At 36.7% G+C, this 26,236-nt stretch overlaps 2 protein-coding genes across 2 annotated transcripts in view; one reads left to right on the top strand and one right to left on the bottom strand.

Annotated features, from left to right (window-relative positions):
- LOC124634258 (CCR4-NOT transcription complex subunit 6) overlaps positions 1–26,236 on the top strand; it is a 151,213-nt gene that overhangs the window by 66,263 nt on the left and 58,714 nt on the right. The gene's annotated exons all lie outside the window — the stretch shown is intronic.
- LOC124634261 lies at positions 22,986–24,732 on the bottom strand. The gene is made up of 3 exons (XM_047169729.1): positions 24,219–24,732; positions 23,938–24,029; positions 22,986–23,526 (listed from the first exon to the last, which is right to left on the bottom strand). Exons 1-3 carry the CDS (start codon positions 24,616–24,618, stop codon positions 23,062–23,064), a joined length of 957 nt encoding a protein of 318 aa, XP_047025685.1. The 5' UTR covers positions 24,619–24,732; the 3' UTR covers positions 22,986–23,061.

Raw genomic sequence — 26,236 nt, 5'->3', positions numbered from 1 at the left:
TTGTTAATGCAGCCGTCTGAATGGTCAATGACAAAAGCTTAATTGGCATAAAGTTATTCAATACACAGCTTCTCAGCTTTTCATGTAATACTCAAAGAATAACGACATCTGTCTGTTCTATTTTTATAAGATAAAATTGATAAATAATGTAGCGAAACACCTATCATTAAAAGAAACTGGTTAGTCTAAGCTACACGTTTATTATTTGACGCACCAGTAGATAAACGAGATACAGAGTTGTATTTAGAATTTAAATATACGAAACAATGGAGCTTTTAATTAGCACCTATTACAAACAATAGAATTGATAGTTATTCGATATATTTGGCGCGTACATTCAAGTTAGTTGCAACGCATGTCCATTAGAAACTGTAAATGAGATTCCACTGAGTACAATACCGAATTAAACTCGCAGTATGTCACTGAATACATTGTTATACCGTGGGATAACGTCACTTTAATTACCACAATACAGGCATTTTCTGCACAAATTGAAAATGTAGCATGACGTATTGTGTTTGGATTGTTTCATGCAGTTCTTTGTTCTTCTATGCTGGAACGTGCATGGATGCTTATGTCTCTTTTTAGTCTGCATCGCAACAAACGAGAGCGAGAGAGATGAAACAGTGTGTCAGTGGGCGCAGGTGAACGGCCGGCATACATTCGCTTATCAGCCGGCGACCGGTAGTGACGTCCCTACGCACCTGTCGATTTCTACATCTCGATGCTCGGCATTAAAGTTGTCGGATGCTTCGTCGAACGACCGGTTGTTGGTTAATTCATGCAAATGTAATAACCACAGCGAATCGTCATAACAAATAAAAAACTTCTAACACTACACATATTCCTAATATTTTATTGTTGTGGCTTCAGTAATTTGTATCGAATTTGTATTAATACGCAGTCGAATTACGTGTCTGAATAGATAAACGATAATAGAAAACGTCATCGATATCGATAAAATATTAGAGTGCGATGCCGTAGTAATAGGAGTTTTGTCATCTCGAGACGATTAAATATAATTGAATCTGCCGAGTAGCAAGTTCGAACCAATCTAACCTCTCACGAAGTCGGGCGCGATTCTGTGCCGCAACAACGAAGAGTATCGTACCATTCGCTTGTGATTTCGCAACGAAATATTACGATTACGATATTGCACAATTCAGATATACACATTTATGGTTTTCAAGAATTCAAAATGTCAGGCTCTCGCATGAAAATCTGGATGGCCTTAACACACAATCTTTCGATCGATATTAAATATCCCGATGCGTTATTATCAACATTGTCATGGTTTTTTATGCATTCTGTAATTGACTTGTAATCGAAGCCTTCTAATTGTACTGAGAATCGATAAGTAAACTGGTTCTTTTTCATTTCAGGTACGTACCATCGGACAACTGCGTACGGTTAATTGGAGCCGGGTATGTACACTAACCGTTTTAATAATGATGGTCGTTGCTGGTATGAAAGTCAATGGACTGCACCCTGATTGCAAACCTGTAACGATTCCTTCGAACAGACTCAATGTCGACTAATGTAAAGTTATCTTGTTTGATTTAGGTTTGACAACAATTTACGGTGAATCTATTAAACTTTGACGGACATGTGGGGTTTTAATGATCTCATCGTCTTGAAGTAGTTAGATCACACTCGAATGTTAATATTATTACAGTGGTAGTTGAATTACAAATAACGCTATTAATCGAAGGTAAATAGGGCTCAGAGGTCACACCTGGAGGCGAAGTATCAATGGAGGAACAACAAACGGTAGAAGAGTAAACAAAGTTCTATTGGCATTCATAATAATGTTTTTGCTTCCCGCTCTACAATTTTCGTAAATCATAGAATGAAATGTTAGAACCTTTTTTTTGCTTTGTTTCAACTCTACTAAAATGTCTGGCGATACGTATGACAGTTTGGCAGTGTCTACGGAATAACCTTCGTCAAGTAGTCCAGTAGCGTCGCTGTCACAACCACCGAGCCAAGGACGGCTGTGTAGTGCGATTGACATTGTTTATTGTTTACCCCTTCATTTGTTCGCTCGTTGCCCAAGAATGACATGTTGTATGAGCTCTTGCAAAAACCTAGCGCTTGGGAATATACGCCCGGATAATTGGCAATTGTTTTCTAAGAACCCAGTGCTCACTCGCTTCTAAAGCAAGGTTTCGACCGACCTTTCCCCGTTGCTAACTTTAACTGTAGATAATCTTAGCAGAAATTGATGCTACAATGAAGACTCAGTTATAAAACTTGGTTTAATTGTTTGCATTTGCATTTTATAAATTGTTCATGAAACTTCTTAGTCGCGATGCAAAATAGAAAAGGTAGAGTTGTTGTGAACGCTCGGGTAATGGTAGTGTTGAACCTTTATCGACATATTACTGTCGCGTGTCTATCTTCATTGATAATGTCTGTCACTGCTTACATTTGCGTCGTCTATTTCGTTTTACAGCTATCGGTTTTACTCATTGATTGACGTGCGCTATAAAATATAAAAAATACGTGCAATGATGCACCTATTTATCCCTCATGGTAGATTATTTTTCATTGATCTGCTGGTATTACTGAATCGTGATCGAATTATGGGTGTAACATATAACAATAGTGACTAGTTTCGTGTGACTCATCAGTTTAATGCTCGTTAGAAAATGATTCAATTTGTGAGAATGGTTTTAGAGGTGAGCGAAAGGTCAGTGTAAGGGAAAACTTGTGATTTCATTGTTTATCAAGTCAGTTTTCCTTTTACACATCATATATTTTATTAAACTGTAAAGGTCCGAGCACCTGTTCATATAAATAATAGCAGGCATGTTACTGTTTGTATATTACTATTCTTTTTGTTTTGTTATTGTATTAGTACTTATGGGAACTAAGCAACATTTGTGTGGGCTAAAATACCAGATCTCTGTAACACCATTTAATAAACACTAAATTATAACTTACAAAGCTAACCTGCGGCACCGCGTCTTGATTACACTCGATGCAGTAAAATTAAATTGACAGACACCGCGCCCTTGGAGGTTAATGTTAACTTCGCATGTAGCTCTTCAGTAGGGTTCCCAGATCAACAACCCAAAAATCCTGAAAAAAGGAGTCCAAAAAATTTTATTGGACCTGCAATTTACTGAGGTCTTATTATTATTTTTTTGTTCTGCAATATATTTAAAGAAACTGACAAAAGTAAAAAAATACATAGTTTTGCGCATCTTAAGAAACTTACTTTTTTAATTGTATGAAGGATGTATGAATGACAACCGATTGTATGAAGAATAACCCATCACTTACCTAATTATGAAAAAATCGGATGGTTTAAGTATCCCAATACGGACAATTTATATGTATACTATCTTTCCGGACTTTTCCGGAAAACCCGGTCTATGGCAACCCTACTATAGAGTGGCCTTGTATTATGATGTGCGAACTAAATATTAGTCTAAATGCGTGGACCAATGCTGGAGTATCACGCAATGTCCTTGCAAAATGACTGACAACATTTGTCAAATGGTATTATAGGAATTAAGGCTTGTGTTGATGATCGTAACATTAATGAGTGTTAATACGGGGTTTGTACATTTTAAATTAGGTTTGATAGCATTTGTGTTTGAAAAGCAAGTTATCATTATAATTGTTCTTTAGTAATAGAATGCAAATGAAGTAAGCCATGCTATTTCTAGTTGACTATTATTGAAATCTACAGCAACAAAGTAAAAACACTCAATCAAACAGACGCTCCGACAGTTATGCTATCTTCTAGCCACTTTTATAGCCGTGTTACAAGTACACTATTTATTGCAAACCACGCTCGATGTATGGACTCAATTTCGAATTGAAACTGTGAAATATACTTCAGACGTGTTTAATTACCATTGCAATAATTCATGGCTGGTCTTAACGCATCGAGATTCAATTACATATAGCATTTAAGGGATTCGCCAAAGGGATTAAAATGTCAGTTTAAAAATTATATCGCACTCCCTCTGTACTTACTCGTTAATAAACCCAAAGTTGTTGTCTTGACTTTTACAACGAAATAAATTTTGAACCAAGACTTAAAGTACATTCATATTATGATGACTCTTAAATGAGTCTGCAAACTACGATAAAATTGATAAATTATGTATTCTGAATAATAATTTCATAACAAAATTATCTCTTTGTGTTGATAATAGTTTCAAATTGGGACGTCAAGGTATAGTTAAACTTGTTTCAAATTCAGTCTCTAAACTAGTTCCAATTTTGGGACAAGGACTACAAAGTTGAAGATTAAACTTCGAGCTTTAGTTTCTGATTTGGTTTTAATTTCAGTTCAGACTATGTTTGAAAGAACAATTAGTCCAATTACTGTGAGTAAATGAAATTATTTAAGACGTTTTCGTTGATCTTAATATCTAGTGTCAGAAAATAAATAATAGTTTTGAATGTCGACGTTAAAACTGCACACAAACACTAGTTTCAAACTGCCAAAAAGTGTGTTGAATGTTAAAGAAATTCAGTGAAGTCGTCACTCATTCGCATGTTCTCGTGACTGTGTGTGATGTAACTATTTTCACCGTCTGGGACAAGCCTCGCTTGCATAATAATGAGTTCACGTTTATTTCGCACGATTTTAAGGCAAAAAATCCGAGGCACTGCCTCACCTGAAGAAAACTTACATAATGATGACTGTTACGCGGTGTCCTGCGTGAGCGACGAACGCGACGCGACGCGACGCAACACGACGCGACGTAATGCGACGCGATGCTATACGCGACAGATGTCCTACGTGATTTTGGTCATTACTTCTCAAATCATGGAGAAGTTGTGTTACAATTTTGCTTGAAAGTTCATATTTAAAGTACAGACAGCAACAATCTTCCAACTTGTTTGTACTAATAAACGATTTCTTTAATATTTATGTTTTTTTTGTCCCACAACAATCAACGCTTCTGAATAGTTCGCGGTGTCGCGTCTGGTCGCCCTCAAAACAAGTACGCGTTACGTCGCGTCTCGCCGCAGACTGTCACATAGGCCGCATGTAGGGAATTCCTTTGAGTTGATCGCGTTCGTCGCGTTCGCAGCGTCGCGTCGCGTCGCGTTCGTCGCTCACGCAGGACACCGCGTTAGCTCGCGGTGCCATATTAACTTGATAACAATTTCTAATAACAGGTTTATTAAGGAGTTTTTGAAATCAATTTAGATGATACATATGTTTTGTATAATACCTACCTGTAAAGTCGTTCCTAATTCGAGTATAAATTATTCAAAGTATGACACGTGCTGCTTTTCAAAATGTACCTTTGTGTAAATTGGAAACCCTGTTGAAAATTCTATGTTATGTAAATTGACAAACAATGTCACACCCTTTAGTCCCAATGCAGCTGAAAATAAATAATAAATAAGTTTGGTCCCCTCGCCATAGTTTTTCTAGTTCTTACAAACAAGAAGGAAAACGAGCATGTAAACCATGGCAGTTTCCTTATGGTGTCCATTCTAATCAAGATTTACGTGTTACCTCACAAACTATATTGAAGCGACCCGGTTATTCCGCGAAATTGAATCATATACGTGATTTTATGTGATTATAATTTACAAAGTAGTCTATGTAGCTGGAACACGCCTTCCCGTTAAGTTATCGATTTCAGGTTAGTAGATAAGTGCTGGGTGCAAACGAGGTACTGGGTTACCGATGGATTGATTAAATATATGTCGCGTGTGGTCTTTATTACTCGTACAACCCAGTCGCATCCGGAGGTGTCAGCCGACGTTCATGAGCCGGGGATAAGTATTAGCGTCCATTTACGATCTGATAACATCACTGCAATTAACGATGCTTCTGAAGCGTTTGTAAGCATCTCATATTTTAATAAGGGCGGACTGCTATCATTGTAAGGGAAATATTCAACACTAAAGCCTGTTACGAGCCGTTTGTGATGATAGACGCATTACCATTTCACTTATTATACGATGATTAGAAAGGCAATGGCGTCTAATCGAATATGTATCGTGTGCTGTAGCTTATCCATGCTCCCCTTTTAAATTGTTATCAACATTCACCAGGATAAAGACAAAAGCATCGATAAGATAAACCATTGACAAAACTGCACGAACAAATTTATTCAGAACGCGGAATTGTTTTGATACGCGCTCAATAAAAACTAGGTGACTAGTTTAACAGAAAGTTTACTGAACTAGTGTTATCTACGCTGTATATTATTTCTGCCGTTGAAATATCATTAAATAATGTTTTACCTAAAGTAAGTATTTCGGCCAACCCGTTACTGAGATTCGTGCCGGTTTCAAACTCAACTGGTTTAGGACTATTTATCCGATTTCTATGTTTATCAAGCGATGTAGCTGCATCACTAATTATATGATTAGTGTTACAACGGAAATATATTACCATGCTGCATTAATGAGGTTGTGTTTGATGAGTCGATTCTCAGTTTATTACTTTTATTTTACATATACATGTGTACATTCGTCTCCTATCGGATTGTGGTTTCTGGCTCTCTTGAGAAAAGTAACTCATTAAATTTTGATGTTTACTATTACATCACACAGAGAGTGCTTTTTAATTAGAATAATCAAATTATAAAATGTGATTTTGAATTTACTTAATAACAATCGTAAAGCTCTACCTATGATTATTTTAATGCACAAGTCATTATAATAAAATCTTGACGTCTTTGTTTATATAAACGTAATTGCTATGTAAAAACAACAGTGGTGGAGTTCATTATGTGCCTATATTGAACAATTTTCCTTAACAACACATGTACCTATATAATATTCATTATTACGTTTGAAATTCGATTTAAATCGTTGACATTCAAAAAGAAAACGGGACTTCAGTTGAAAAGCAGAGTTGGATAACTGATGCGACGGGATCACTGCTTCCAATGAATAAATAACATTTATATCAGAAACCACGCTTACATTTCCTGAATAATCTTATGTTTATAGATTGGAATAGATTTTATTGGTCTTAAAATCAAAAATTCTACTGCGATCCTAACACGTTTTATAATACAAACTTTAAACCGTAGTTTTCGAGAATCGATCTTAGAGGAAAACCTGATGATTTGCGTCGGTATTAACTACTTGTTGTAAACAAATACCTAACATCGAACTTAACATGTTACTGCTAAACGGTTGCGCACATATAGGTATATATGTACCTACTGTGAAACAACGTTATTACTTTATTCGCTTCTATGGTCAATATTTTTCTGCGACTACCATAATACATGTTTTCGTATATTTAGATAAAACCGTGACTTGATCGCGGCACTGTATATAAAGGGACGAATCTTTTTCGTAGTTAAAATACCTTTTATTTTACTGGAGATATCTTTCAAGGTTGTTACCTGTAGCGGGATATAATATAATATATTAACGCTATTTATACTCATTTGATGGTATGGTACACTATGATGATAGTTGGAGGTGAAGGATACCTAATAAAAACCCCTACACCACATCCCTTTGATTTATAGAGTTCTTATTTGTGGTATTGGTAACTTTGGCTGTAGCAGAAAAATGAATATTAAAAAGCATACATAAGTACGAAATACTTCAAATGATATAAACCTACAAGTGCAAGTGTTTTCAAAACACTTCGTTTACTGTAGGGAATCGTGAAAGTACTGTATGTTTGTGTGTAGGCCGTCGTTTTATTAGTAGGTAGTGGAACGGAATTCCCAAAGCTCATTTATACCCTGTTTTGTAGCCATGACGTGTTTGCTTTGAGTTTTTTTTTATGTAGAAAAATTTATAGAGTATTCGTAAAATGTCCTTTTTAGCATCATTCACGCTCCATCTGTAAATAATTAAATCTTTAAATAACACGATATGCCAGACTTGTATGTATCGCAACTTGATCAGTTGGTACAATGACTTTTCACATATTTGCATATATGTACACGCTTTTTGAAACCACATCTTCCTTAAGTGTAATTTTCCTTGTGGTGCCAGGTCTTCTCGTCGAATGCTTAATCAATTATACTTAATACTTACTTTTTATACATGAAAGAGTTCAATTGAATTACCTATCGATTACTCAAATACTCATCCATCAGTAAAAAAGTCTATTTATTTTGTTTGTTCCAAGTTTTTCATCGCTATCATTCGGTTTTTGTGCACGATCATTATTAAGTTACACATCTTGACTGACAATCTGTGACGGCAAAGTTTCTTCAAAACTATAATTAATATTTTCATATCTGTCATTTTTTGTTTAGATATTTAATACCTCTTCGGTTAATTTTGTGTATTGTTTGGCAATGAAACGTCTTGGGTTGATGACACATTTATCTTTTTAATGTATTTTGTGTTTTTGTAGTTAAAGTATTATGAGCTTTGCTAGCTGGACCATGTAAAACTGATGGCTGTTTTAATGAGATCTAAAAAAGACCTTCGGAACATCTATTAATAATAAAATTCAAAACTATAAAAATGCTTATTGCAAGTTGAATATCGTTTTATGAGCAACAAACTTATTGTTGCAGATTTGCAAGCTCTAATTGCATTTAACAATAAGGCTGAAGTTACCTTAAAGCAGTTTTCAGTGGTTGTCAACACAATTTGGTATTTCAATATAGTATGGCGGCGCGGGAACGAGGATATCATTCGAGTGGTAAAGGTCACTTGGTTTGAGGAGAGACCGGTCAGCCTTGGGCCGTGTAATTCACTTTCGTACTCGACTGTATGGCCCTTCGTGTGGCCCCATTTCTCAACACTGTTTGTTTTGTTAGCAGACCTGCGATATACAAGACAGCCCTTTCTTTGTGTGTAATCATATCTTCTTATGTTACAGAGGGAAAGTTTGTTTGCTGAATATTAGCACTCAAGGACCTTCCTTATTCAGATAGCATTTAACCTTCTTTCTAAGCAATATTTGTCGCAAAATAAACAGATTAAAACAAGATTATGTTTTACCTTGAAGTAGTTTTTGGATTAGTTTGCCTAGGTCAATTACAATGTACCCTCAGGGTTTAGTTGCAATGTATTGCCTATTATTTCAAAATTATAAATATCATACGCGTATAATTTACACACCTTTAATTTGGTAGCGTGAATAGTTACTTTGCGTTTGCGTGGCGATTAAACCAATTGCCTGCCTGCATAACGAGGAAGCTCATTACTCAGGAGCTAGGCATTAACAAGCTATTATTGTTCCCAGGCACTGCAACACTATCTTACTACAAGATACTTCCTTGCTTTAAATTTTGTAACACAATCTATTATGAGATTCAAGCCTTAAATCTCTTGTAAGTAATAGCTAAACCCTTTAGTGGGAAGGAACTCTCGCACGATGCAGGAATTTATTCAAAATAATTCATTAAAATCAATTTCCGCAATGGCGAACGTTACTTTTTCGTGAATACTCAACACAATTTACACAGAACAGTCATAAACAAAATATATGAGCCATCAATTGTATGACGATTCTAATCGATTCTGCACATTCTCGTTATCTAAACCGATGAAACACATAAAAACCTATTGATGGATGGAGTTATGTTACAAGGAAATATTCGAAACTTATTTTACAGTCGCCGCATATACGAGCTTTAAATCTTAACTTCCTTGGTCACCATGGGTTTAGTTTTATAACTCTAGTTTCCATTACCTCGAGATGTAGTCCTGTGCAATACTAGGAAAACGATCATATAATCGAGAATCGATTGGATTCAATATTCTAAGGAACGTTATCGTTTGTTTCGGAATGCTCGTATGTGAGCGAACCGATTATATGTATACTTCGAAGATATATTCCTTATTACTTTATCGATATTCTAAGAACATGATTCTATTTCTATAAATATTTAAATATCGGGTGGTATACTAAAATTCACGAATTCCGCTCTGCGGGCCCACGCTTTGCCGCTTGCAACAATTTACCGTTATACAGTAACAAAACATTGCAACGTAAACGAGTGCATTATCCTAAATGCCCATAAAAGGCACTCACTGAATATGTTTAGAGTTTATTTTCTAAAGAAGTATTTTATGCACTTGAAAGTGCCACGGTGGTCCTTGCACACGATGGTTCCGAGGCGGTAAATACGATGTAACAAAAAATAAATGGACATTGACGCTATCATGCATTCTGACAATTAAATGCTCATAATAGTCTCGGAACTGTCATCGAGCTTAATGAAATAATTCAGAGCAGAGCTGGAGGATAGTACTATGCGTACCTACATAAAAAGGTAAACCTAACAAGAACACATAAAACCTGCTCGATGAAAACTTGTGTACAACTACTTACTAAGCGAAATAAGAAAACAAAGTGTTATTGATTAAACAAGACAGTTTTAACCAAATACGCCATATACTATCGCTGCGACACTCAGTGTCACAACAAGAACATTCTCTATTACAATTAGAGTAATTACCAACTTGACTCCAACTACTTTAAGATACTCGGTACCGCTATTAAGACGAACCCGGTTAATATGAGAAGTGCTTGGGCAATAAAGTTTAATTGTATTAGATCTAGGGACGGTCATCCAGGCGTGCTGAATGCTCAGTAAATTTTATAGCGTTCAGGGAATACTAGTTTGTGATGCGGATAACACACTAAACGACGAGACAGCCAATCCGACACACTGCGATCTATTGTAGGCACATCAAATTGGCTAACTCGACGGGATTACGGACGGTGGAATAATCAAATCTGTCTGTACTACCTACAGTTACTGGTTTACTGAAGATTACGGCAAGACAAACGCAAGATGCCGACATAGCTGTTTAAATTAGCAAGTTGAAGTGGCAATGTGTACCTTGGTTACGATTAAACGTTACGTGAAAGAAAAACTCCAAAGCTTCGTAAGGTATTGTGTTTGCAAGATTTTGGTTTGACTTATAAATTATGGCCGTGAGAATTGTCGAAACCGTTAATATTGATCCATCTCCCGGTTTCCATCGAGGTTTTCTTTTCTTATTGGTTAGCAAATAATTTTATCGCTACCGGCTACCTCTAAGTGAACAGTTATAAAAAAAATATGTCTATGGTGATACAGCAAATCCCCTGAACCCAATTCGCACTATATGTGGAGAAGCCGTCAGGGATAATGCGGTATCATTAAGAGCAATCCTGACAACTACTTGCTTGAACAGATCGATGCAATACTGGCAATGCGAATTTTCCAGCTATAATCGTAAGGCTTTTCCAATTATCCGACGTATCTCTAGCATCTGGCGTGTCTCCAATACGAGAATGCGATTCTTGTGACAGTGCGATTTCAGAATATTACCATATTGTGTTAAACATTTGCCCGAACCTACGGTAAATGCTTTACACATGTATTCTTTGCTTTCTGATCGCACAGCTGTGAACCTCACGATGGATCTACCGAAGAATGTCGCAATATAGTGTCAAAATATCATTAGAATTTATTTACTGAAGCTAAGTGTTACTTACGTTCAAATGACTCTATAACCGCACAATAACATAAGATACAGAGAGCTATAAAATAACACGTTAAAGTAAACATCAATTTATATGACAACACTAGCTTGGGCTTTAGGCTTGGTACTCATTCCTATCCTATTATGCTATGACGAAAATCCTGGAATGCACGTGTGCTGACAACTTACTAATAATTACTGTTTACTTGATAGGAGACTAAGACGAATCCATTTTGTGAAGCTTTATGCTAATCAAGTGGACTAATGACTGTAATGTGATCAATCTATGGTTGAGCTTGGTTTTTTAGGGTTCCGTAGCCAAAATGGCAAAAACGGAACCCTTATAGTTTCGTCATGTCCGTCTGTCCGTCTGTCCGTCTGTCACAGCCGATTTACTCGGAAACTATAAGTACTACAGTGATGAAATTTGATGGGAATATGTGTTGTATGAACCGCTACAAAAATATGACACTAAATAGTAAAAAAAAGAATTGGGGGTGGGGCCCCCCATACATGTAACTGAGGGATGAAATTTTTTTTTTCGATGTACATACCCGTGTGGGGTATCAATGGAAAGGTCTTTTAAAATGATATAAAGTTTTCTAAAAAACATTTTTCTTAAAGTGAACGGTTTTTGAGATATCAGCTCTCAAAGTCGTAAAAAGTATGTCCCCCCCCCCCTCTATTTTTATAACTACGGGGTATAAAATTCTAAAAAAAATAGAGGTGATGCATGCTAATTAACTCTTTCAACGATTTTTGGTTTGATCAAAGTATCTCTTATAGTTTTTGAGATAGGTTGATTTAACTGTAATTTACGGAACCCTTCGTGCACGAGTCCGACTCGCACTTGGCCGGTTTTTCATTTCTCTATTTGAAAGGAAAGGTTTCAATTATTTTAGTGTTTTATGTGTTCCTAGAGGAATTGTCGATAATATATAAACTGAAGTACTCAACAGATCCATGAGGCCGTACAAAATAAATAAAGCTTTTAAAATGACATTCCTGCGAATAGTAGCGCTTTTCTCAACACAACATGTAATCCTTAATAATTTTCTGTGTTTACAGGAATCCTCACAAATACCAATACAATAACAGGTTGCATAATATACACAATTAAGTTATGCAACTAGTAGCGCATTAGTTTGTGGGTATATGCTAATACTGTAGGGCATGGGCCAGGTCGCTCCGGCCAAGGATATCGCTAGAGAAGGGACGTTGAGTAACATTCCACTGCTTTTCGTGGGCTTTGAATGTGAATATAAATGATCGGCTAAAGGGACTTGGCGACAACGTAATAAACGTTATAATTACTTGTACAGTAGCCGCGTACAGATGTTTCGTTATTTTATTGATTTGAACTCGCAGTAGTTTCCAATGCGAGGTGCCATCGCGGCACCTGTGAGCGTTCCAGTTTTAAACAGATCTGTATCTGAATGCGGCGTCTTTATTGCAGCTTCATGAAAGGATTACTTCTATTTACGTAGCGTTTAACAAGCCTTTTTTTATTATTGAAGTTATTGAATAAAATATTCCGGTTTTTAACTGTCTTTGAAGATATAGGTAGGTTATGTATTCATATGTCCATTAAACAAATGATAATTTGACACGAATAAATGTAAATCATGTAATGTATCAAAAGTATTTATCGACGTATCATATTTATGATGGCTTAATAATACATGACAGCTATAGAATATACTGCGTAAATTCTAAATATTGAATGAATTTGTTTTTTTTTATATATGCTGAACAGTCAAGGTGAAACCGATGTCAGCGCACTTATTATGTAAATCCTACCTCCTATCACGATGACTTATTTCCTTCTTTGACTACGTATAAGGTTATCTACTACATCTCAACAAATTATTAACTGACATTGGCTTGTTTGTGCAGCACCATTTTCGTCGTAGGGACTGCACTTTTGTTGCCAAAAACATTTTAACTAAGGATGCATAATATTTTATTCGTCATTAAAATCCTTGCTAAACATCATGCCTTTTTATGGGTATATCTATAACTCAGTCGTTTATGACAATGGCTTTTGGCGTAAAACCAGAAGCACCTTCATACCATGGCACATTTTATAAGAGCTCAAATCCAGTTTGCCCTTTCAAACGGAATTTTATGAATTCGCTCTGGAATTCTCAAAACGACTCAAATTTTATTACTCCCAGCTAAAACCATTTCATCCCGTAGTTTCAACGTGCGTTCTTTTTAGGATGCCTTAGTCAACTAGGACCCCTTATAGTTCCATCATGTCTGTCTGTCCGTCACTATAGAGCTGAAATTTGGTAAAATAAAGGTGCAGATAAGTATTTTGTGATGTAAACCACGTAAATTCGGGAGTTTTTTTTTTTATTCCAACCCTGACGTGTAATATATTGTTTGGAAGGAAATGAATAGAGGTTTACTAAAAACGTTTTTGATAATGTTAAAATTTTCGGAAAGAATCACTCCGAAAGACGAAAAGATGGGGTCGGGATAAGTATGAGCTATAATCGGGAAACTACGAAACCCTACAATGAGCCTTTCCCGACATGCTCTTGGCCGGTTTTTATATTTTATACCAGTTTTGGTCTGTGTCCATTTCTATCCTAAAACGGGCGCATAGCCACACAGCATGGAAGGTAATGTATCGCGGTGCGGTCACGTTCTAAATAACCCACTTGTATTATATTTCACAGTGTTTGTGTCACGAATCGTGACAAAGCTCCTGTCTCTGTATCATCGTTCACATTGTGCAAGTCGATGTGCTGAGCCGGGCCGTGTGCTTGTTCACAGGGGCATGGTTACCCAACAAGTTTCAGTTGCGCTCGATTTCCTAAGTCTCTCGATGCGCCATCATGTTTTTGCCTAGTTCGGATAGCTGGATTTATGAAGCCGCAAAGCGAAAGTGTTCGTCGCTTATGAAATATCCAGCGGTATCGTAAGAAAAGTCATCAACTCACGTCACGTTTTATTAAACGTTTCATCCTTTGAAAAGTACTCCCAGTATTTCATCGTACGCGCCAGTTGGCAGCGGTGAAATTGGTATTCGTTTGGTTGGACTTTCAAAGGGGACATCTGATGAGGCAGGCGCACTGGAGCGCATATCCTCTGGCATGCCCATTCACATAACTTAAATGCATTCATGTTATTTGCACTCTTTGGCCAGTCACGAGACAAATAAATATGTACCTTAACTCAGTATAGGTGAAACTATTATCTCTGGCAGCATGTCACCTATTGTACGTATATCTGTCATTGTTTATAGGTAAGCTAATGAAATTTCGCCTCACGTCTGGCCGAACGCTGGCGCTTGGCTGAAAGCAGATTGATTAATTTCCGTTTACTCTCGGGCAACGAACAAATTTACTCTCGTACCTGCCGTCCCGACATTATGATGAAAAATGATGTGTTATCTACATCGTCGAATGAATTTTAAATTTGATTAAGAACATAATACAAATTATGCTTTAATGTTGTCCGCTACGTGAAGGTTTTTAGAAGGGCGTGACCACAGCGGAAGGTCGTTATAAATTGCGTGTGACATCATGTTCATTTTGTTGATCCTCCGTCCCGCCGTTTCGTTTTAGCCGTGATAAAACACCGATTTGCGAGGATAACGTTCCCTGAATTATAATTGCTTTGATGTTCCCTAACTGATTATGATTGACTAAATTCATCTAGTATAATCATCTCGGCCAGACCTTACCTAATATCATTATAATTACAGCTATTATTCATTCGCTTATTTCCGTCCAATTTTAGTAAAGTATTCACAGTAGAACATTCCGGTAAAAGGACGAACTTAAATTATCTGGATAATTACAATAAATTTCCCGTGACACGTAGTTGTTCAACTCTTTCTGTAAAAAATTTAAAATTGTCGCTTGACATCGAGCATAGTGCCAACAGATTATGCTCATGACGGCAGTTAATTACGACTTCTTATTAGGATTACTCTTTTCTTTAACTCCGTCCAACTTGTTTTTCTTTGAGAAAATGATCGTGGGTGGTGAACTTTTTAAACCATCTCTTAAAAATAGCCGCTCAAACTAGTTCACTGATCTATTTAAATGAAGTAGCTTCTTCACAAAAAACTTGTTTAAGCTTTTGTTTTATTATCTTGGTTTTTATATGATTTCCGGTCATTATAAGATTTACAATGCTTTACCACATGGGAGACAAAATCCGATTTATTTTATACGAAATGGATGAATACACAATAACTGCGATCCTTTTTATCGCTGTAATAAAGAAGAGCTTATTAGTATATTCGATAAAATTTTGCGTAATTTGTGACATATCAATACAATTTCGGACAGGATACATAAAAATCTTTTATGTTGGAATGCTCTAAGGATTTAAAAGGGTCGTGTACCCTGAACCGCACTGCGTAGAGTCGTTCGAAAGTACCGATACAAATATCTGGTCCGACAATGCAGGGTGGGACGTTCAAAGTCAGGCAGTCAAGCACCGAAAAATAATTAGGGCGGTGCAACGAGGCGCAGGCGTGCCGGCCGGTGACGGCGCACCTCTAACAAATGCGCGAGCGCAACGGTCACCCAACTGTATAACAATATGCTGTTTGTAAAGTGAAATGACCGACTGCAATGATTTCATTTTAACTGCCATAAATTATGCCATGCTTTATTCAAAAAGACAACCAAAGGAAATTCGGAATGAACAGTGTTTTTGGAGATGAACATTTGTAAATCGAAAAACTTTTCCTAACATTTTATTTTATGAGAATCTTTTATTATTAAGTCGTTGCTATTAACACTCATTCACAATATTTATAGATGTTATTCGTAAGCCTTCTTCCTTATTTGGGTCTTTTTATACGTAGCTGTCTTTACATTTGACATTATCTACATAAATGGTAAAGACAGTGAACATAAAACTGAATGCAGTTCTTCTTTCAAATGTCGATGCTTCGTCATAGATAACTACTGCCGCCCACATGAACCCTATGAATCTTTGGTATTTATCTGATATTGTGAATCTTCTAGTGCTCACTGCAGTATAGTAAGGTCTGCCTGATCATCCTACGCGTCGCATATTAAAGATGGCATCTAAGTAGCGATTGTTGGCTTTCTAACACCTCATTACTAGTTTGATCTTTGTGCTCGGCTGCTGTTTCTCTCAATTCGCTTTATCTTGTTAATTGGAGAGCAACACTGTCGCTGTCTGCTCCACTTCTGCCTATTGTTCGAGGCACGACACTTTCTAAACTAATCTCTACTTCATATCTAGTTTTAATGACGTTAGGGCCTAAGCTCTTAAGACCCTAACGTTTAAGCCGTGTTATACTGTATGAATAGCTTAAGTGGACTTCGATTGGCTACGCCGTTTTAATTTCCATTTCTTGACTTGTTAGTGTGTAGTAACTCCACGTTTCACCGTCATGTCACATAATTTCTTTTATTTACAATTCTAATAAATATGCTAAGAATTTATCTCAGAACCTTGAGTTTTGCTTGTTTGGCAATAGTTACAGCTGATTTACACAAATTCTCGAACATAAACAAATAAATATATTTTGCTTTATCAGAAACGCACTCAGCACTTTTACGGACTTTCGACTTAGCAACATTGGACTCTTCATTATTGGCCTTAATTTGAGCTCTGATTAAATTACCGCGTTTTATGATGCGTTTGTTATCTAGCAGTGTCTGGGTGAGTGGGTGTGCACGAAATAACTCTAGCATAATTACGATCTCGACTTAGCTCTAATTCGTGAGTCACGGCCGAGTGAAATGGCACGCGGTCCATGATCGCGCCGCCCGTTCATTCAATTACACTGCGTGATGTGAATTGAAAATTATTGTACTCCACTCAAATTTGTCGTCGGCTCATAACAGATGCACGAGCTTTCACCTTCTATCAAAATATTAATAGGTAATCACAACACAATAGCGGTTAGAAGGATAAGATCGAGATTACAGTGCGGTATACAGTTGGCATTATGAACTCATATTGAAGCCATTTAAATATCAGGCCGATCTCTAGACAGTCTATGAGTCGAGCCTTGGATGTCTACTGCACTTACATGTGTTGTACCGATAAACACACAATCATTATATTGTCACAGACTGCCGACGGGTGTGGGTTGACTGGTAACGGTGCGCCGTCGAAACTGGGACACATCGAAGTACGTAATCCTATTATGAGCTCGTTAACGTAATCCCACTTGGACCTCAATTCTGCCTCGTCTAAACTTAGTTTTCTAACAATCTTCTCGTATGAATATATTTTTGATGAACCAGGTAAGATCCGTGCACAAAGATTTGATCCACAGTCATTACCTGATGACAAGATTTGCTGATTCATCAGCAATGACTTATTGATACGCCCAGAATAAATCTGTGTAATAAAGGCGTCGTCAAGGCGCCCAACACGTAATTACGATAACCAATAAGACAATCGTTATTACCTACTGTCTCACATGTAAACAGTCCGCATTGTTTTGCTGACTCACAAATTATGATAGATGACCGAGTGGACTCCGCCCTTTATATCGCGTCGTAAAACAATGACAACAAATTATGCCTTCATTGTAACATGGCGTCTAGGATATTAGAACACGAATTAATAGGGCAATTAATTCTTCAGGGAGTGCTTTCCAGTTAAACACTCATTTATCGATCACAATAAAGGTAGCTAGCATTTTATACATATTTTCCTCTTAACCTAGACCTTTGGGGCAAGCAGGTTCTAACAATAGGTACATTATTCAAATGAATATGATTACATCTCAGTTTAGATAAAAAGCCATACACAAATTGTTTCCGAGTAGAATATGTGTCCCCGATTCCATTGTCGTCGGTGCGATGCTATCATGCGTGGGCGATGTCACGATAAGTTACATTTGTTAGATCTCGAGTCTGTTTTCATTACTCGTTTACTTCGTGACCTTTATGAGTAGGGGTTATTTGTGCGTGTAATGAAGATCGTGCACGTTGCCAGTTTCATATTCGAGACAGGGTGTGCCCTGCTACTAACTGGATTGTTGTAGATTTTTGACGAGATAAGACTCCCTGTGGAAATATTCTGCGGTCGACCTGACCGCTCTGACATTTAAAGAATTTTTCTGTGTCGAAGTAATTGTCTTTATTAGCACGTAATTGGTCTTGTTTCGCTAAAGTAATAGGCTATTACGGTCCCATACTGTCTGTTGTTGTAAGAATAATTGAAGTAAATTGGCTTGTCTAATAAAAAGCAGAAGTTGTTAGGTTGTTAGTAGACTCTGTTATTGTTATTATGTCATTAGATATAATTCGTGTATTAAGAGACGTATTATTTGATGTTCGTGGCAACAGAACACTCAATATGAATATGATATGAAGTTGGAAAATATAATTAATTTGAAGACCGCTGTTTATAGTCAAGTAGTCTTGAACCAAAATGAATGTAACCTCGATTCTGTAGAAGTGCATGACAAGTCTCCATATGTTGCTCTGCGACTGAGGCGAAGGGCGCGGTCCTCATCACAGAATATATTATTGTCAACCGTACCTATATGCCCATATGACACTAATTTATTCAATACAATTTAATATGTAACCAATATTATACCTACTGATGTTATATAACGGACCGGACCAAGCGCGGATCCAGCCCTCAAAAAAGGTTGTGGTCACAGCTACTAGAAAATCGGAACTAGAAGCGGCTACTACAAAAGTAAAAGTCGGAGCATGAACATGCTCATTAAAAATTATGCAAGTCGTTTATGAACTTTTGAATGAAATTATTTCCTTTTTTCTGAGCATCAGGACTTTGGCATTAGGAATGAAAATAAACTTAGGAGGAAGTTGGACCCGATAAAAAAAAAATAGTTTCGATCCAAACCTATTTCAATCAATAACTTCTAGTAGCCAGTAAGCCAATATAGGGAGGGTTTGACGCATTTGGTGCACTTCTCAACTACCAGTGGCGGCATAGCATCGGGTGGCACCCCGGGCTGCTACCTATTGAGCACCCCAAAAAAAAACGACAAAATAAAATTACGAACCAATCTAATAATGCTAAAAAAACGTTTTTTTTATTTTTAATATATCTAAACTCATATTATGCTCACTATCAGTTCCGTCTCTAGCTTATGTACCGGGTGCAATCATTACTAAAGCACCCCTATGTATGGAAAGATTGTGAGTAGTTTTGTTTTTTGCGCGAGCGTAGCAAGCCGGAACATTTTTTAGATTTCGTCGTAGTTACCAAGTTATAAAACCAAAAGCAAAGACGTGGTATAAAACCGTATAAATTTGCGCGAGCGTAGCGAGCGCAAAATTTTGGAGTTTTGGGACACGAAATCACAGAAACAAGTAAAAAAAAAGCCACTGCTAAGTGAAAAAACCGCGAGCGTAGCGAGCGCGAGATTTTTTAAGTTTTGGTACTGTTTTGTACAAAAAAATGTAAAATAGTGACTATTGTAAATAATAATAATTTTATTGTAATAGACAGCTGTGTTGCTGGGAAGTTTGTTTTGTTCTTCACCGCTTCTTGTTAACCAGAAAGTCCTGAAAGAGGGCGTTATGGGGGTGCTATCCTTTTCTACTTTCAATTTTAACTTAAACTAATCTAACGTTTTCGTCATTGGACTTAAACCACCGTAAAGTGAAAAAGCCGCGAGCGTAGCGAGCGCGAATTTTTTTGAGTTTTGGGACACAAAAGTACCTCAAAAACTAAAGCTGTAAGAAAAAAAATATGGTGATCTCGAATTAGTAAACAACAGTCATAAAATTAAATGCAACAAAAAAAAGTATTATTTTGTTCCCTAGTGTTATCATCAGCCTATCGATTTAAAAAAACCGTAAAAGTGTGATGTCACAAGTCTAGGTAATAAGGTTGTGGGCATGCCCATCGTGCCCACAACGGTGGATCCGCCCTTGGACCGGACACCTGCAGACGTAGAAGGGCTTTGTGGGCGTACCAGTTACGAAATTTGCTTACGATCAGGTAATAGAGGTCAAACCGAAAACGATGTATTCCGGTTTGATCCTCCCAGCCGATCCCCCGGCCGATTTAATTATTTTTTTTTATTCCGGACCAATTCTTCCATAAAATTAGGTCTGTGGATTCAGTTTTTAGTATGTACTAAAGGTAAAAATTGGATTTGTAAAATACCTACTGTTTTGATTAAAATAAATGTAACAAGTTCCTAAATATTTAGGTATAAGTTTTTTTTTAATCTTCTTTTAAAATGGAGTTATCCAATTCGTTCGGTAATATTTTTGTGATATAGAATCTGCAGATTCTCAGATCTTTATTGAAAACGGCAAAATTGACCAAACAAATCCAGAGTGTGGAACAGTTTTGTTTTTTTTTTCATAATAATCTGAATTTAGAGCACATCTCAGTTTCTGGAGCGCTTTCTTTATCTCGCGATGCCTTTTCATTGAGTTCAATAAGAGAAAATGTCCTAAAATCTCTGAAGATATACAAATGTCTTTCTGGAAGGACTATCGGATATTCGGAATTTGATCGTTTTATAAATCGAATTGGATATGTGTCTGGGTGGCGTCCGGTAATACCTTGAATAAAATTCTGGTTGCTAAGTCAAAAATGTGATACTTTTTTGCAGTATGATGATGATACTCATGATGTTAAATTGTTTTTCTACACATGTATGTTTTGCTTATTCTTTAATATTTTATTTATTATAATCCTTTACACCAAATCTAATCAATTAAGCGTGCTTATTTATCATGCTTGTCATACCGTTATTGTTCCCATGCCTACTATACCGCTACCTCATGATTATAATTTCCTTGCTCTCACTGAAAAGCGTACAGTTAAAGTAGTACCACTAAAACATGATCTCCGTATTCTTAAACATTAAACGTACACCTCATAAATATTTAAACATTACATGTCGCATCCAGCAACATTAGATCTGTGGGAAACCGCGTTTCAAAGTCCTATTGAAATTGTTTAATGACCCGCGTAACTTGAATGCGGGACTGCTAAGTAATGAAGGGTAGCTAAAATGCTCCCAACTGACTCACTTCGGGACTTTCGATTCGATGTCCCACTTTCGGAACGCTGGACACAAAAGCAGCCTAGCTAATAAGAGCTCATTCAGTTTGCTCAGTAGATAAACAGGTTTAAAGGACTCTTCGCGCGTGACCCTAAAACCGTAGTGGGTACTTGTGTTGAATGAATAAAGGCAGCTATACCATAAAGCCTTAAAGTATCTCATAAATACTACGCAACAAAACTATTTATGACGAACATTGTTAGATCAAGATTAATATCACACTTACCTGCACATAAAAGTCACACAGGGAATGAAATCAATCATCTGTACGGGCCTGCATTGAAACATCATCGTAATATTTATTAGCAGTCGTAAACACCAAGCGACTATGAATTAATTATAGCTTTACGCCTTTTACAATTAACCATGTAAGCACGACGATGCCGGAACAAATTATTAAATTATTGGTTTACTTCTTTTTCGTGTTAAGAATTTAATTTGCAATTGAATGAGAAATTTCACATGAATTAATAAACATATTTTCTTTTTGTTTAGAGATAGAGTATGATTGGTAAGTCACGTTTATGTGACTTCTTTATTTGATAATAATATTTACCTAACCGACAACAATGTCTCCAGGTTTATTCGTATCAAGTTCTCGCACATAAACTTGTGAAACAGCAAGCTTCTTTACCTTAAATATCGATCAATCCTGGACATATCGTGATCGACTTAACATTCCTACACGTCTTGCTTCAATGCTGTGGGGTTACGGATTAGTCTTCTTCTTACGTTTAGATTTAAACAAACCAGTAAACTACGAACTACTACATCTACCTAATTATAAATCATATGCAAACCCCAGGGAACCCGCCTCACTTGAATGCTATATCTGAACAATAAACACTTTGTTACTTAACTCTCAGCTAAACTGTGATGGACTGTTAGTTATGCTAGTTTTGAATTAATCGGATTAAATATATTTACTGTAAGCCTTTACAAACAAACCCGTCCCTATTTAACCGAGTATGATGAAGGAAGCTATTAACTTGTCACTAAAGCTAAAGCTAAACATGCGGCTATAGTTACAAGTGGCCAGATCAAATTACGATTAATCTATTCCACATAAGACGCCATTGTGTTTTATTCTAATAGTTCCATTGAATCGCAGTCCACGCATATTTTAGCGTTGTCAATTAACATTATTATTGATCATCGCAAGATAATCTGTCATTGAAATATTATTACTTGTCGGAGATCCGTTAAAATGAATATTGAGTTACTCAAGTAGGATGTTAATGATCTATGTTTAATAATATATATTCACGACAGAGTACACCTTCTTAATAATATTAAACATTATTAAATTTCGTATCATAAAATGACTTCGTGTAACATACGACATCTATAAATCAAGACAAAAGCTCTAACTCGACTATGAGTAAATGCTTAAATAGATTCCCTTCTTTAATACGTGATATCCTTGGCCGCATTGTGCCCGTCCCTTGCCCTACAAATTTACCACAGCCTAAAGGCATTCTGTGTTGCATGTTAACGTTGAAAGCAGAACATATACCCGTGTTATATATGCAGTCTTTAAATTTTAATAAAGAAAAAACAAACATTAAAAATGGAAATATACTTTATTCTCCATAGTATCAAAACTAAACCATTTAGGATTTTTGCACTTTTTCTACCAACTAATCACTATTGTCCGAGTCAGGTTGCACTTTAATTTCTGCATCAGTTAGATGATATATGTCTCTGTTGAGAGGATCTGTGTCGTCATCTATTATAGTAAAACAATCTTGATCATAATGATTTTGATCGGCTTTAAATATAACGTCGCAAATGGCTTGTTGTACTGCGTTTTTGGTAACGTCTGAATATTTTTTCATTTTACTGGCTATAAATGTAGCGAATGATTTAATCTCCTCTTCTCTTTCTTCTGGTGTTTGGCTGGGTCCCGGTGCTGGTTGTAAAGAAGGTTGAATATTACGTGCTCGTCCTAAGTCCGCTATTTTCTGGCCTAGCTCTTTTCGAACAGACAGTGATAGTCGACATCTCTTCATTGGCACAGGTGTTTCCAGGTTTCTTATCAAATGATTGTTTGAAGTAGAATCGTCATCGTCATCATCATCATCATCTACGTCGTCATCAGTGCTCTGAAATCATTACATAGGTATGTAGTTTTTAACATTTTAAAATGTAACTTACACGGGTGTTACACAAATAATTACATAGAAACCTATAGTCATAGGCGAGCTAGATGTTACTATATAATTAAGCATACCTCATTGTTTAAAAATTTGCCAAGAATGTGGTTCACTGATATTATCCATGAACAGACCGACAGACAGACGTAACAATACTACGTATTAACCTATTTTTTAACCCTAAAACTAGCTGCCACTAGCGGTTTCAGCCGCTTCCTTAGGAAACTTTCGACATCCGTATAAAAAGATTGATTAGATGAGATTGCTGCCAGTTTTCATATAAACTTTGAAGTTTTTAATACTTATTAGTAAAATAATTTAATATTTATAATTAGGTACGAATGAATTGTAAAAACTTACATTTAACTGTCGCTTTCTTTCATTTTCTTTATCCAAAAGGAATGACATATCTTTAAATGCGAACCATATACTTTTGTGAGCTTGAGATGTATCTGTAAACAACCAAATATAAATGATATATAGTAAATATATTGATCTGCTAATTTTGTTAGTACTAGTTTGCTAAAAAAGTAGCTAAGATACAACTATCTTGAAGTGAACCAATTTAAATAAATAAATGCCTATGAATGATGTAACTAAGCCGACAAAAATAACACTAAAGAAATGTTTTGATTGCATACCTCCTGTTTCCTTTATGCTGTGCATGATTTTGGCTTTTTCTCGTCGGAAAGACGACAGCAACGTATTCATCTTGTGCTTACATACATCTGGTGAAGTATTTAGTGCGTTGCCTACTTCTTCCCAAGCCTTCGGCTTACTGTCCTTTCTATAAAATAACGGATTCTTTTGGTCCCACAAAAGCGGTCTGATTCTGTATTCTCGTATTAGCTGTATGCATTTTTCTTCAGTCCAGCCGTCTTTCAAGGCTGTAACCATATTTTTACACTTGCAACGAAACTCGCGTTGATTCGGCTCCATGCGGACGCTATACTGGTTACAAAATGGCGGCCGGCGCGCTGTCCTACGCTCTGACGTCGCATGAACGCGTTGCAGTAACCAATGAGTGCCCGGATCAGCCATCTCTTTCGCACGATGCGCGTAAGCGCTAGGGTGCGAGCGAATCAAATAAATACACTTATCGTAGTGCGCGTGTTTATCACGTGTTTACGGCCACGTACTGTTACTGTAGCGTGTCGCTCATCGCTCTAAACTTGTGTTGGAATGAATGAGGTTTTCTATGTTGTTTGTTCGGACGAATGCGTGCCGCGCATCATTGACGAATGGTGACCACTTCATGATAAATGATAACATTTATTTTTGTAAATACATTATTTTCATAGGCATGTTTTAAACTAGGTGGCGCCAACGCTTTGTTAATACACAATACACGAACAATAAATAAATAAATTATCCACAGAACGAGCCACTAGAATATCCGTACATGTCTGTACTATCTGTGGTAATACTCTGTTTCAACAGGATTTATCCAACGCGTATCAACCTCCGACTCAACTTCCTGTTTACGCTGCAACCAGATTTAGTTGATCCTAACCGCTTACAATACAAATGATAAATTCCAAGACCCGTAAGGAAGTCATTGTTGCAATAAGAACATTACATGCTGCCCGTACCCTGTTATAATTCAGAAACTAGCTCAGTGTGGGTGGATAGGCAGTTCACTGAGGTCTATACACTACTATACAGGTCATAAAAATGTCTCTTTCAAAGGACAGTCTAGGTCAAATCGCTGATCAATATTATACAAAAGCTTTTTAACATCATTGAGATGCAATCCAGTCTCTCAATCTTCATCTGTTATTAGGATATCTCTGGCTGAACGCCAATACGTGAATGTGACGTCCAGATGATCGAGTGTTAGATAACAGTTTAGATAAAGACATGAGAATACGAGTCGTATGCATCAGCGGCCGTGCCGGTTGTCTGTCGTTTGTACCATGCATGCGATTCATGTTATCGGTAAAGTTCAGCTCGCTGTGTGAATGCTAAGAAGGTAGATTAGTCATGCGATGCACTCCTATGTTGTCGTTCACACGCGTCGAACACAGATGTACGAAAGATAATAGCTTACAATAAACGTACCGGCTTTATGTAGGTTTTCCTTGGAAGGATATATCTGTCGTCGAGTTTGTTGTCTAGCCTAGCTAGTAGTTGTTATGTCTTCACAACCTCTTATATTATGTAAACTCATGTGAACGCTTGCTTCATTGTGTTCTATGCATCCTAGTAACGTAACCTGGTACGGAGTACCGACGGGTTGTCTAACATATTACATTGAAACATAAAATAACAAACATAATATAATATGAACAGGACTCTTGTTGATGCACTAATGAAATAACGAACTGATAGCTCAGTCTGGTATCTTTTTAACCTCCGCCTTAACCGATAATTAATTACAAAAAAAATCTCAAGTGTCCACTTGGAGATAAGTGAAACTTTATAATACCGTTAATACAATTCCATTTAACGCTATGCGTGCATACAGCGTTTTCTTGGTCCAAGATAATGTCGCCCAGTTCAATTAGCACGATTAACCTGTCACAGTAATGTTTTACTTCTATCAATTACTCATGCAAATGGTTCCGTTCCATGAATATTCATTCGCCTAGCTCACGACGTTATTCTTTTTAAATTGCCACCGTTACTCATTCAATTTACTACAACGTAATCCAAAAGT

The sequence above is a fragment of the Helicoverpa zea genome, chromosome 11 (assembly GCF_022581195.2).
Source record: "Helicoverpa zea isolate HzStark_Cry1AcR chromosome 11, ilHelZeax1.1, whole genome shotgun sequence".
Taxonomy (NCBI): Eukaryota; Metazoa; Arthropoda; class Insecta; order Lepidoptera; family Noctuidae; genus Helicoverpa; species Helicoverpa zea.
The sequence above is the reverse complement of the archived record's forward strand: the minus strand, read 5'-3'. Positions and strand labels throughout refer to the sequence as shown.